General features: G+C 41.6%; 1 protein-coding gene across 1 annotated transcript in view; it reads right to left on the bottom strand.

Annotated features, from left to right (window-relative positions):
- Positions 1 to 13118, bottom strand: part of LRP1B (LDL receptor related protein 1B) — a 1445547-nt gene that overhangs the window by 393193 nt on the left and 1039236 nt on the right. Inside the window, exons 47-48 of the mRNA XM_033944130.1 lie at positions 12388 to 12537; positions 2553 to 2675 (exon numbers count right to left, since the gene is read on the bottom strand). Coding sequence (XP_033800021.1) covers positions 2553 to 2675; positions 12388 to 12537 — 273 coding nt within the window. The remainder of the gene's footprint in view (positions 1 to 2552; positions 2676 to 12387; positions 12538 to 13118) is intronic.

Below are 13118 nucleotides of genomic sequence, written 5' to 3'. Positions count from 1 at the left end.
TTTAGCATGGCAGAGGTTGCAAATGCTGAAGAGAAGCAATATCATTTACTTCAGGTGAATTAGCAAAACTGATGTGGGATGCACCTTAGGACCAACTGTTAGGTGTACCTATATTTGGATTTCATGAAATAATAGAAAGAAGTTAGAAAGTTTCTCCTAGATAACTGAAGTGAAAGAGATTTCTTTTTCAAAGTTGACTGTTGGTAACAGAGACACAGGACTCAACTATACATTTATGGGATCAGAATGTTCTGTGGACTTTAGCTGTAAATCTGTTTTGAGTATATTGTTTGAATTAGAATGGATGCTAATCTGAAGATTTTAGATAATCCATGAGGTGGCTTGGTACATTTAGGATAAGTCTGGGTTGAAATGACCATTGTAAACTGAGAAAATTTAAGCTCAGGACAACTTTGAGTCAAAATGGCCATTGAAACCAGAGCAAATGAGAGTTAACCAATGGCCACTAAAGATATTGTGGGGGGAGGGGGGAATGGCATTAGCAAAGCAAAAAAAACAGTTGAAAAACCAATCAGAATATGCTGATGTAGTTTAGGACAGAATAAACAAGACAAAGCAGTATTCAGCCTATACAATTTGGCTCAAATTATATTTAAGGGCTCACTCTAGACATGGAATTAGGACGAGGGAGAGATAAGAGCCTAGTAAGCTGTGTTCTCCTTTTTTGTTTTTTCTTCATAATGAAAAGCTTGTAACTTCCCCCCCTCTCCTCCCATTTCAAGTTTGTCTTGTCGTTAAATATTTACCATTTAATTTTTTGTTAAATATTTGTCAATTAGTTTGTTCTTCCTTGTACTTATATTGTTAATTTATGATTCTGTACATCGCTTAGCATATTGATTAAGCGATTAATCAAATATTAATAAACTTGAACTTTTAGCTTGTGAAATGTCATCAAAGCAGACCTAACCTTGATAGCATCTGAGTACCAGGGCTGAGAACCATCTTTAAACATTTGCCCATAAGTCTTTTAACTATAGAAAATTCAGGCAAAATTTCTATAGGAAAATTTTAGACAAAATTTTGCCTACACAGGTCTTTTCTGTAGGAACTAATGGAGTCTCATACTAAAGGTTAGCATATATTATCTAACAGTGGACCAATTTTAAACCTATGGGCTCTGATGCAGATAAAATATGCTAATCTTTAGTAGAAGACTCCCTAAATTATTTGGCAAAAGAGAGCTTTCTAAAAGTCATCGCACATACTAACTTGCAGGTTTTGCCCTACTTTTTTTTTTCCTGAAATCTAGAGGAGAACCTAAAATTGATATCTATTGACTATGCCTCTGAGCCTGCATACCAAGAACTAAAATGATGAGATCCTGCTGAGGATACAACAGATATGTCAGTCTCACTATTTGGTTCCCATCTATGCTGGTTAACTTGTTACTGAGCTTACAAAGCAATCCATCATGAAGGCAATATAAAGAGAATATAGGAAGACAGATGTAAATTAGAAAATAAACAAAGTACCAAAGTTCCCTGTGACAATTTATCAAGAAAATATTAACCCATCCAAACCAATGCTTTAAAAGTCCTCAGTTTGACTCACCCTGACCTCTTGACTACAATGTAAAGATGTATAGCTTCTAAAACAAACATTCTGTGCCTTCACATTTCATGATGGCATTTACTCGTTGGAGAGTTTGACATTTCATAGAAAATCCATTTTTAATTATTTTCTGGCAATGCCTATTCGCCACAGTCCTTTCTCTTCATAGAAGAACATCGTGAATGCATTTTTTGTGGAGGAAATACTTGCATTATCGTGTTCTTTCTCATAATCCGCAAATCATCAGTAGAACTCATTTCGTATAGGCCCTCTTTTACAAAGGCGCGCTAAGCATTTTAGCATGGGTTTAGCGCACGATAAATCAACGCGTGCGCTAACGCATCCATAGGATAACATGCACACATTAGCGTTTAGCGCACGGTAATATTTAACGTGCCCTAAAAAGCTTAGCGCACCTTTGCAAAAGAGGGGGATAATGTTCTTATTTAGGCCTCATTTTACTAAGCCACGGTAGCGGTTTCTACCATGGCCCAGAGTGCTTGGATACTCATAGGAATTTTATGAGCTTCAGAGCAGTGTTGGATCATTTAGTGCTCCAGGCCATGGTAGAAACCTCTATCATGGCTTAGTAAAACGAGGCCTAAATAAGAATATTATCCCCCTCTTTTACAAAGGTGTAAAAGGGAGGGGGGATTAGATATTTGAGTCACTTTACATACAGGTAGTAGACTAGCAAATTCAAGTATTAGGGATCCTTTTACTAAGGCACACTAACCGATTTAGCAGACACGAAAGATTAGCGCACGCTAATGTTAAGGCGCCCATTATATTCTACGGGCGCTTCAGCATTTAGTGCACACTAATCTTTAGCATGTGCTAAATCGATTAGCACGCGCCAAATCAGTTAGCACGCCTTAGTCAAAGGACCCCTTAGTAAAATAAGATTGCCATCTTTTTTTGTAAATATTGAAGTCTTTTTTTTTTCAGAAATGCAAGAAGCTCAAAAGAGTTCCTACCACAGTGCAGCTCGTCTATTCCGTCCTCACAGTCTTTTTGTCCGTCGCATAGCCAAGTGTTTAAAATGCATCTTCCACTAGGACAACCAAAATAATTCTCTTCACATCTGTGTTTGTTTCGAACTAGGATGAAATTTAAAAAATGCACCAAAATCAGCTTCTTATTACTTAATTCAAATTGAAGGATCTAAAAATCTCATGGGGGTCAATATTCAGCTGGTGTCTGAACTCCATGAAAGCACAGTTGTGCAGTGTTAGCTGCCGAGGTCAATGCTTGTTGAGTCTTTGAGGCTTGTTTATTATATGGTTATGGCATATTATCTTCTCCCAGTATAGGTCAATACCTCAAATACAGAAACATGCTATTTCTGATATTTAAAGCAATTTGATGTCAGTGTGTTCCCTAAGTATATTTAAAATTGACAATATTCAGCTGCCATGTTCAGCACTGCTTTTTAAAAAGTGACCATAACAGCTAAATAAAAACACATTTTGCTTATTGCAGGTATTTAATGATTTTATTTTTGTCTGAGGGCAATATCATCTAGAGTTCATCTATTGATAAATGGCGTGCATTATTGAGCAACAAGGTTTACTATTAAGCACTAGTGTTCATTATTTAAGCAATAGTGCACATTTAACTTTCATTGTGGTTTTAAATGAATGACAAATTAATCTCTAGTATGAGGATTTATTTATTTTAAAACTTCTATACTGTTTAAAACTAAACGGTTTACAGAATTTACATACATAGTTGTAAAACAAAATCATAATAAAATAGACATGCAAACACTCCTCAGAAATTATATCTACAAACTAATACCTTGGCTTGAATAATAAGAATCATAAATAGTTCATCAACTCTGCCAGAAAGGAAAATTATTGCCTAGAGAAAGGCATCGACAAATAATTCCGTCTTAAGTAATTTTTTTAACATGCCCTTTTCACGGCAATTTTGTATTTTGCCCACAAGGGAGTTCCATATTTTAACACCTGTACAAGAAAAATCATTTTACCTAAACTAAACTAAACCTTAAATTTGTATACCGCATCATCTCAATAAAGATAGAGCTTGGCACAGTTTACAGGTAATTCAATAAATGAGGGAAGAACATAATAAGAAATTAGGGGTTGTGAAGTGGATAGCTAGCTTTACATTTTAAATAGATAGTTTTACGTTTTCATTTGTCTTCATTATTATTATTATTTAGGTCAAAATTCAGCCCATGGCAGTCACCATTTTTCTGCCCACCAAAGGCAGAATTAGACCTACAGATATTCAATGCCAGTCAATGTCTGGATACCTACATTGAATATCCACCAGGTCTTATGCAGGTCCTGGCCTATATTCAACTTGGATCTCCAAAAATATTCTGACCAGATAATGACCCCCCCCCCCCCCACACACACACACACACACTAGAATCTGAGATTCTCCTGCTTAATATCCCCATCCACCCTCTGAGGCAATTCTAAACTGACTCTAGGTCCCATCTCCCCCACCCCCATCCCTGTACCATGAGGTTGCCGCTAAAGTTGTGGCAGCCATCTTGAAGCGAAGGCTGTGCCAGGCAGAAGTGAGTGGGCATCTACAGTGGCCTAAGGGAGAACAAGATTAATCTGGGTGTAGGTAGAAGGAGGAATTGGAAAAAAGGCTGCCAGATCTCATTAGTCAGAACCTAGAGGTTAACTAAGCACTGGCTGATATTCAGACCGGTGCCTGGTTAACTTCTACTACTACTACTACTATTTATAATTTATATAGCACTGAAATGCATACACAGCGCTGTACATTTAACATTCAATAGATGGTCCCTGCTCAGAAGAGTTTACAATCTAATTTGGACATACACACAGGACATCTCGGGGCTATGGAGTTTCTAGTAGAAGGAATCATATGATGGGTATAGGTATCTGATGTTGTGTAGGAGTTGAAATCAGCTTTAAAAATGTGTGTTTTTTTAGCTTAGATTTTAATAATACTAGAGACGGCACATGACGTATTGACTCTGGCACAGAAAAGATGTACCCTTCCAATGAACGGAGTTCACAGGTGGGAGGGAGCATAGGGAGAGACAAGTAATGAAAGGTATTGAAGGGCAACAGAGTGAATGCACTTTTAAATCAATAAGAGGAGTTTGAACTGTATTTGGAAACAGATGGGGAGTCAATGAAGTGACTTGAGGAGAGGGGTAATGTGAGTGTGGCGGCTCTCGTGGAATATGAGTCTTACAGCAGCATTTTGAATAGACTGAAGGGGAGAGAGATGGCTGAGTGGAAGACCTGAGAGAAGTATGTTGCAGAAGTATAAGCTAGAGGTGATGAGAGTGTGGTAGTGAGCACAGAGAGGAGAGGAGAGGTTGGATTTTGGTAACATTATAGAGAAGGAAGTGATAGATTTTAGCAGTTTGTTGGATCTGAGTGGAGAAGGAAAGAGAGGAGTCAAAGATTACTCTGAGATTGCAAGCTGACAGGAGAGGAAGGAGGAGAGTGTTATCCAAAGAAATAGAGAATGGAGGGAGGGGGAGGTGGATTTAGGTGGTAGTGAGACATCCAAGCGGCAATATCAGACAGGCAGGCTGTGATTCAGGTCTGAATTCCTGTAGAGATATCTGGTATGGAGGCAGGGCCGCCATCAGGGCAGTACTACCAGTCCTGCATTCAGGGGCCCGGAGCTGACAGGGGGCCTGGGCCAGTAGCGTACCTAGGGGGGACGGTGCGCCCCTGGTGCACGCCCCAAGGGGGTGCACAAGAGAGAGAGCTGAACGGGGACAATGGGGGATCCGCGGGATTACATATAACTTGAGCCGCGAGGCTCGTCTTCTACTCAGACTGCCCTGCCGCTCACACAGCCGATCGGAAGTCTTCCCCGACGTCAGCGCTGACGTCGGAGGGAGGGCTTAAGCAAAGCCCGCCCTCCGACGTCAGCGCTGAAGTCGGGGAAGACTTCTGGTCGGCTATGTGTGCGCGGCAGGACAGGCAGGAAATAGAAGACAAGCCTACGCGGCTCGAGCTACATTTTGCTGAGAAAGTTGCTAAGATGGGCTGGGAGGCAAACGGGGAACACAAAAGGGGGAGGGAGTGCGTTTTGGACACAAGGCATGAACTTGGGAGAGAGGAAGGGAGGGAAAGAGATGCTGAGGTGGGGGAGGGAATGGGTTTTTGGACACAGAAGGCATGGACTTGGGAGGGAGGAAGGGAGGGAAAGAGATGCTGAGGTGGGGGGGAATGGGTTTTTGGACACAAGTCATGAACTTGGGAGAGAGGAAGGGAGGGAAAGAGATGCTGAGGTGGGGGAGGGAATGGGTTTTTGGACACAGAAGGCAAGGACTTGGGAGAGAGGAAGGGAGGGAAAGAGATGCTGAGGTGGGGGAGGGAATGCATTTTTGGACACAGAAGGCATGGACTTGGGAGAGAGGAAGGGAGGGAAAGAGATGCTGAGGTGGGGGAAGGAATGTGTTTTTGGACACAGAAGGCAAGGACTTGGGAGAGAGGAAGGGAGGGAAAGAGATGTTGAGGTGGGGGAGGGAATGCATTTTTGGACACAGAAGGCATGGACTTGGGAGAGAGGAAGGGAGGGAAAGAGATGCTGAGGTAGGGGAGGGAATGTGTTTTTGGACACAGAAGGCAAGGACTTGGGAGAGAGGAAGGGAGGGAAAGAGATGGTTGTGTACACGGGGAATAGAAGAAAGGAAAATTTTTGGTCATAGGGAGGGAGTGAGGTACAGACAGTGGCATACCAATGTGGGGGTGGGGGCGGTCTGCCCCGGGTTTACACCCCAAGGGGGTGCACAGCTGGCCACCCTCCAGTGTTCTCCCTAGGCTGGCAAACTGCGTCTCTTTAGCCACTTGAGTGCCACCGCCGCCATTGGGAACAGGCCGGTGCCAAGTTCTCCCTGCTTTTCCCTGTGGGGCCGACCAACTCTCGCCACCCACGTCAATTCTGACGTCGGAGAGGACGTTCTGGGCTAGCCAATCACTGCCTGGCTGGCCCAGAACGTCCTCTCCGATGTTAGAATTGACGTCGAGTGGTGAGAGTTGGTCGGCCCCGCGGGGAAGAGAAACAGGGCGAACTCGGCGCCGGCCTGTTCCCGATAGCGGCAGTGGCAGCCTATTCCCCAGTGGCAGTGGCAGCATTTTCCCAATGGTGGTGGCATAGGGGAGGGCAAGGAGAAAGAAAGAAAGGGGGGGATAGGGAGCCAGAAAAAAAAAAAGAAAGGGGGCTGGGTGAAACAAAGAAAAATGGGGCAAGGAGAGAGAGAGAGAAAGACAGACATACAGAATGAAAGGGGGTATGGAGAGAGAGAAAAAGAAAGAAGGGGCAGGGTGAAACAAAGAAAAAGTTTGGGGAGGGAATGAGGTCTGGAGGAGAGGAAGCATACAGGAGGCTGAAAGAAGGGAAGAAATATTGGATGCACAGTCAGAAGAATAAAGTGCAACCAGAGACTGATGAAATTACCAAAGGTCGGAAAATGATTTTATTTTCAATTTAGTGATCAAAATGTGTCCGTTTTGAGAATTTATATATGCTGTCTATATTTTGCACTATGGCCGCCTTTTACTAAACCGCAATAGCGTTTTTTTAGCGCAGGGAGCCTATGAGCTTCAAGAGCAGCATGGGGCATTCAGCGCAGGTCCCTGTGCTAAAAACCGCTATCGCGGTTTAGTAAAAAGGGAGGGGGAATATTTGTCTATTTTTGTATAGTTGTTACTGAGGTGACATTGCATAAAGTCATCTGCCTTGACCTCTTTGTGTTTTTAAAATTTTATCTTTGTGTTTTTAAAATTTTATTGTTGGTAGATCATTTTGACTTGGCCACAAAGGTAAGGGGGAGGGAGGGGAGCTGCTGAAAGAGTCTACCTTGACGTGGTTGCAGGCTTACAAATCTTTTGGTCAAAGAGTGCAGCGACAGAGAAAAGTATGTGTGTATTCGGCCCATGGAAGAAGGGGGGATCAGGGGGGGGAAGGGGTGCGTGGGGGGCCCAATAGGATTGCTCAGTAAGGGGCCCAGAAATTTCTGATGGCGGCCCTGTATGGAGGGGTAGATCTGGGAGTCATCAGTATAGAGGTGATACTGTAAACCACTGGAGGAGATCAGAGCGGGTATATATGGAGAAGAGGAGAGGGCCTACTAGAGAGCCTTGAGGTACACTGATAGTCAGTGGGATAGCAGCGAAAAGTATGCATTATTACAAACACTGAAAATACGATGGGAGATAGGAAGAAAACCAAGATAGAACAGAGCCCTGGAATCCCAACAAGAACAGCATATCGAGAAGTAGGTGGAGATCGACAGTATCAAAGGCAGCAGATAGATTGAGAAAGATGAGGTTAGAGTAGAGGCTATTGGATCTGGCCAGGAACAGGTCATTAGAGACTTTAGCAAGGGCAGTTTCCTTAGAATGGAGAGGGCAAAAGCACGATTGAAGCTGGTCAAAAATATCTTGAGAAGAAAGGAAGACTAGGCAGCAGCGGTAAACAGCATGTTCGAGTAGCTTGAATAGGAAGGGGAGGAGGGAGATGGGGCAATAGTTGGAGGGGGATGTGGGGTCTAGTGAGATTTTTCTGAGGAGAGGTGTAACTATGGCATGATTGAAGACATCAGGATCTGTTGTAGTTGAGAGAATAATAGGTTGAGGATGCGACAGATGGGAGGGATGACAGTCGGAATGATAGCTCCAAGTAGGCGGGTGGGAATCGGATTAGAGGAACAGGTGGTGGGTTTGGAGGAGGACATCCTTTTTTCTTTCCTAACTTTACATGGATGCCTAGCTGGACTGGATATCACCGCTAATCCACTAGGGCTCTGCTCTGCCCAAACTCTACGCTTGGCCCATCCCTAACCTCACTCTCCAGTTAAGTGCTGCTGAATATCCCTACTTATCCTTGACCAAGCTAGTATGAATATCTACCTTAGGGTTTCTGAACCCAGTTCTAGAAGCACGCAATGTCCCATTGGGTTTTCAGAATATCCACAATGCATATGCATGAGAGAGATAGATTTGCACACCAAGGAGGAAGAGAGTGCCAATCTCATGCATGATCATTGAGGATATCCAGAAAACCCGAAAGGACTTGGTGTACTCCGATTGCTAGGTTGAGAAAGCTTGATCTAGCCCATTAAGATTATTACTATAACTACTACTTCATTATACTATATTCAGGTTGACACTCTAATCCAGGGGTAGGGAACTCCAGTCCTCGAGAGCCGTATTCCAGTTGGGTTTTCAGGATTTCCCCAATTAATATGCATGAGATCTATTTGCAAGCACTGTTTTCAATGCATATTCATTGGGGAAATCCTGAAAACCCAACTGGAATACGGCTCTCAAGGACCGGAATTCCCTACCCCTGCTCTAATCAATGCAAGCATTTACCTTATGCATGTTCACATTATGCTTACCGTTTAATTTTTTATCTTACTGATGTACATCATTATCTATTTTACTTAGGCATGAGCTTGAGGATATACAATAGCTGCTTGTAACTCAACTGATAAGAACATAAGAATTTAAGAATTGCTGCTGCTGGGCCAGACCAGTGGTCCATCGTGCCCAGCAGTCCGCTCATGCGGCGACCCCCAGGTCAAATACCAGGGCTCTAAATGAGTCCAGCCTCATCTGAGTATGTTCCAGTTTAGCAGGAACTTGTCCAATTTTGTCTTGAACCCCTGAAGAGTGTTTTCCCCTATAACAGACTCCAGAAGAGAGTTCCAGTTTTCTACCACTCTCTGGGTGAAGAACTTCCTTACGTTTGTACGGAATCTATCCCCTTTCAACTTTAGAAAGTGCCCTCTCGTTCTCCCTATCTTAGAGAGGGTGAACAATCTGTCTTTATCTGCTAAGTCTATTCCCTTCGGTATTTTGAATGTTTTGATTTTATATATTATAAATGGTAAAGAGTTTTGAAAATAGCAATTTGGACGCTTTTGAAAAAAAAAAAAGGTCTATCTGCTGCTTTATGCTATTTTTGGACATTTTTCTGTTTTGAAAATGAGCCCCCACGTCTTGGCCATATTCATTTTCAGATGGTAGTGAAAGACATCAAGGAAGCAATGTCAGACAAGAGACTTGGGCGTGGATTCCAGCCAAAATTTCTGCTACAGAGAAGTAGATCTGGGAATCTTTAGCATCAATAAGATACTAATAAATCATGGGAGGAGATCAGAGCACCATGGGAATAAGTGTAGAGAGAGAAAAGAAGAGTTCCCAAGAGCCCTGAGGTACACCAACTGATAGTAGGAAAGCAGTGGAGAAGGATCCACTACAGCATATTTAGGCATAAAATGTATATTCTGCAAATTTTCCACATTTCAAGGCAAGATTACACAAAAAATATAAAGAAATAAAACATAGAACATAACTTACATCCTTACAGCTGAAAACAACATATACAGCAATGACGATGCAACACAGCTCAGAACCTGAATGTAATACAAACTAACTAAATAGGCTTTCAATACTTTCCAAACTTCTGGAATATCAGTGGAACAAAAAGGGTAAAAGCTCTCATATGAATGGTTTGCACTTGTAGAGAATGACACATGACAGAATTTGTTACTATTCCTGTGGTTAAATGCAGGGAAACATCCCCATGTCATTCTTTAAGAAGAGTGGGAAGGGCATAATCACTGACCATCAAGCCATGCATTGAAGAATGCTGGTGTAAAAGGACTGAAGTTAAGAGAGACACTAAAGAATGACAGAGAATTGTTTCCCACAGTTATCCACAGGGATGGAGACAATGACAAATGGAATTACAATTCTGAAGACCTCATCTAAATGGATGGCCAGTTGCAAACCACTGACTGGGGAATTCTATAAACGGTGCTTAACAATGCATGTGAAAATTTGGGCACACATCCAATTTGTGTGTGCAATTTGAGTAATGAGCCAATTAACTTGTTAATTTGAGAAAAGGAGCATGTGATTGACCTCAGTTAGACTACGTATGGGAAGCAACAATTTGAATTTACACGTATATATTTCTAGTCGCTAGTCGATAAAGATGCACATGCAAATTCTTTAGCATACCAATGAAAAGGGGGCATGAGTGAGTCAGGGGTGTTCACTGAAATACATGCATTATTATAGAATTTGGGAATCTGTGCCTAATTCAGGTGTGGAAATTTATTGTTTGTTGTTTATTGAAAGCTTGTATACCACTGCTAATGATTGAGGGAATCAATTCAGAGCGGTATATATGAGCTTCTGTAATGGTGTTACAATACAGAGTTTGTGTTTCCTGGGATGGTTTCAATACAGACATTATTAAACCATAATCAATACATTATTAAACCTTAATCAATACTTATGCTTTTGTGAAGGTGTTACAATACAGAGTTAGCATTTTCTGAGTTGGTTCTCAATACAGCCCTCTTAAACCATAATCAATCCTCCTTCTTATTTCTGCCTATCCACTATAATAAAACCCTTAGCGCGCATGTGCACTTCAATCTCCGTGCCTCCGTGCGCCATGCTTCCATGCCGCGCATGCGCAGTGCCTGCCTCAGCTGATTTCCTGCCCCGATCTCCGATGCCGGCTGACTTTCTGCCTTCCTACTACGCTGCCGCTGCCGGGACGCCTCTTCTTCTCACCCTCGGACCAGCAGCAGCAGCAGCTGTGGTTTCATCAAGCAGCTGTGGGGCATTTGCTAGGCCGGCCCACTTCAATAATGCGAGGCAGATCGGCCTAGCTGGACAGGGGGGGAGATAAAAGGAAAGGATAAGGACTACTGCTGGACAGGGGGAGCAACGAAGGAGTACTGCTGGATAGGGGAGAGGTAAAAGGAAGGGATATGGGCTACTGCTGGACAGGGGGAGCAGAAAAGAGGTGTTGCTGGAGAGGAGGGAGGTAAAAAGGGAGAAGGGCTACTTCTGGACAGGGGGAGCAGGGAAGGGGTGCTGCTGGACAGGGGGGAGAGACAGAAAGAAAGAAAGACAGACAGATAGTGGGCAGAGTGAGAGACAGAAAGACAGATAGACAGGGGGCCAGGGAGAAAGACAGACCAATAGGGGAAGAGAGACAGAAAGAAAGAAAGGGGGAAGAGAGAGAGAAAGAAAGACAGACAGACCTACAGAAAGAAAGAAAGAAATGCCTAAGTCTACACATCTATTCTAGCACCCATTAATGTAACAGGCTAAAAAACTAGTAATACATAATAATAATAATAACTTTATTCTTTTATACCGCCATAACCAAATGGTCTAGGTGGTTTACACTAAAAAAAGCTGGACAATCAGCAAAATACAATAATACAGTAAAAAATACAAATATTTATAAAATATAATTTCAATAATAAAACACACTAAGTAATAAACTTATCAAACAAAGTGATTTTAATTTCCGAAAACAACAATAGGATAACATAGCTTGCTAAATTTGTTTACCTAACCAAGATTGTTGCCTACCAGCTTGAAATGCTAGGGTCCTATCTAAGAAGGTCTTATATTTACATAATCAATCTACCTGCTTATACATACCTACTTGTACATACTTATATAAAATATATCATATATTTATTCATATTATACCTTCTTATACACACATATAAATATATTCATATATATACATCCATATTTACCTCCTCCTGGCCTACATTTCTGGTGCCTATCTTTCATGGAGGTGCAATTCTCTATAATACACCATCACGTGATTAACATGTGACCTGTGGCCACTTTTTAGGCGGCCGACGATATCAGTACCCTGTAGAGAATCTGGGCCCATGTGCATATAATGATTCATATACAATTATGTCTGGTATTTATAAAATATTGCCCAGATAATCTTATAAGATTCACTGAGTGACTGGGATCATTTGTATACCAAATGTACCTGGGCAATTTATTTCATCTGTATAATCTCCACAGTCATTTGAACCATCACATATCCATTCAGGAAGGATGCACAAGGAAGTAGAATTGCAGTTTATAAACCCAACAGCTTTCATGCCAAGTTTGTAGAAATCCATGCAATCTGTGTTATCTGAAAGAAAAGGGAAATATAAGTTGTACATAATAGCATGTGTAACCTGGATGGTTCCTTACCACCTCCCTATCTTTCACATCCTTCCCAACAACACAAACATGATTTGCTAGAATGCAGTCCACAGCCTTATTAATAATAGCATATAAATTATTACTCTGAAGAAAACAATTTAGTAATTATTTATTAAGTATGATTTATTTACCACCTTTTTGATTAAATTCACCTACAGCAGTATACAGCAAGTATACTTTGAATTTAGGCAGTAAATAATTACCACTCAAAATATCAAAGTAATAGTACACTTCATAGTATGTTACATGAATGTCAGCACAGTATACATTAAAAGATGATAACACATTGAATAGGGTATAAGTGGAAGTAAAACATATAGATGGGCATTTTCTATAGGACAACTAAGTCTGACTTTAGATGTTTCCTGCAAGACGTCCAAACTCATAAGCGGACAAATGGTCACTTTCAAAACCGCTAATTATCCAATTTTTTTTTTTTGAAAATTGTCTCCTTAGATATCTTGGTCATTAGGACATCCAACCTTAGAACACCTAACTTTGTTCATC

Source organism: Geotrypetes seraphini, chromosome 5 (genome assembly GCF_902459505.1).
Source record: "Geotrypetes seraphini chromosome 5, aGeoSer1.1, whole genome shotgun sequence".
Lineage (NCBI taxonomy): Eukaryota > Metazoa > Chordata > Amphibia > Gymnophiona > Dermophiidae > Geotrypetes > Geotrypetes seraphini.
Note: the sequence above shows the minus strand (reverse complement) of the source record. Positions and strands in the feature narration are given on the sequence as shown.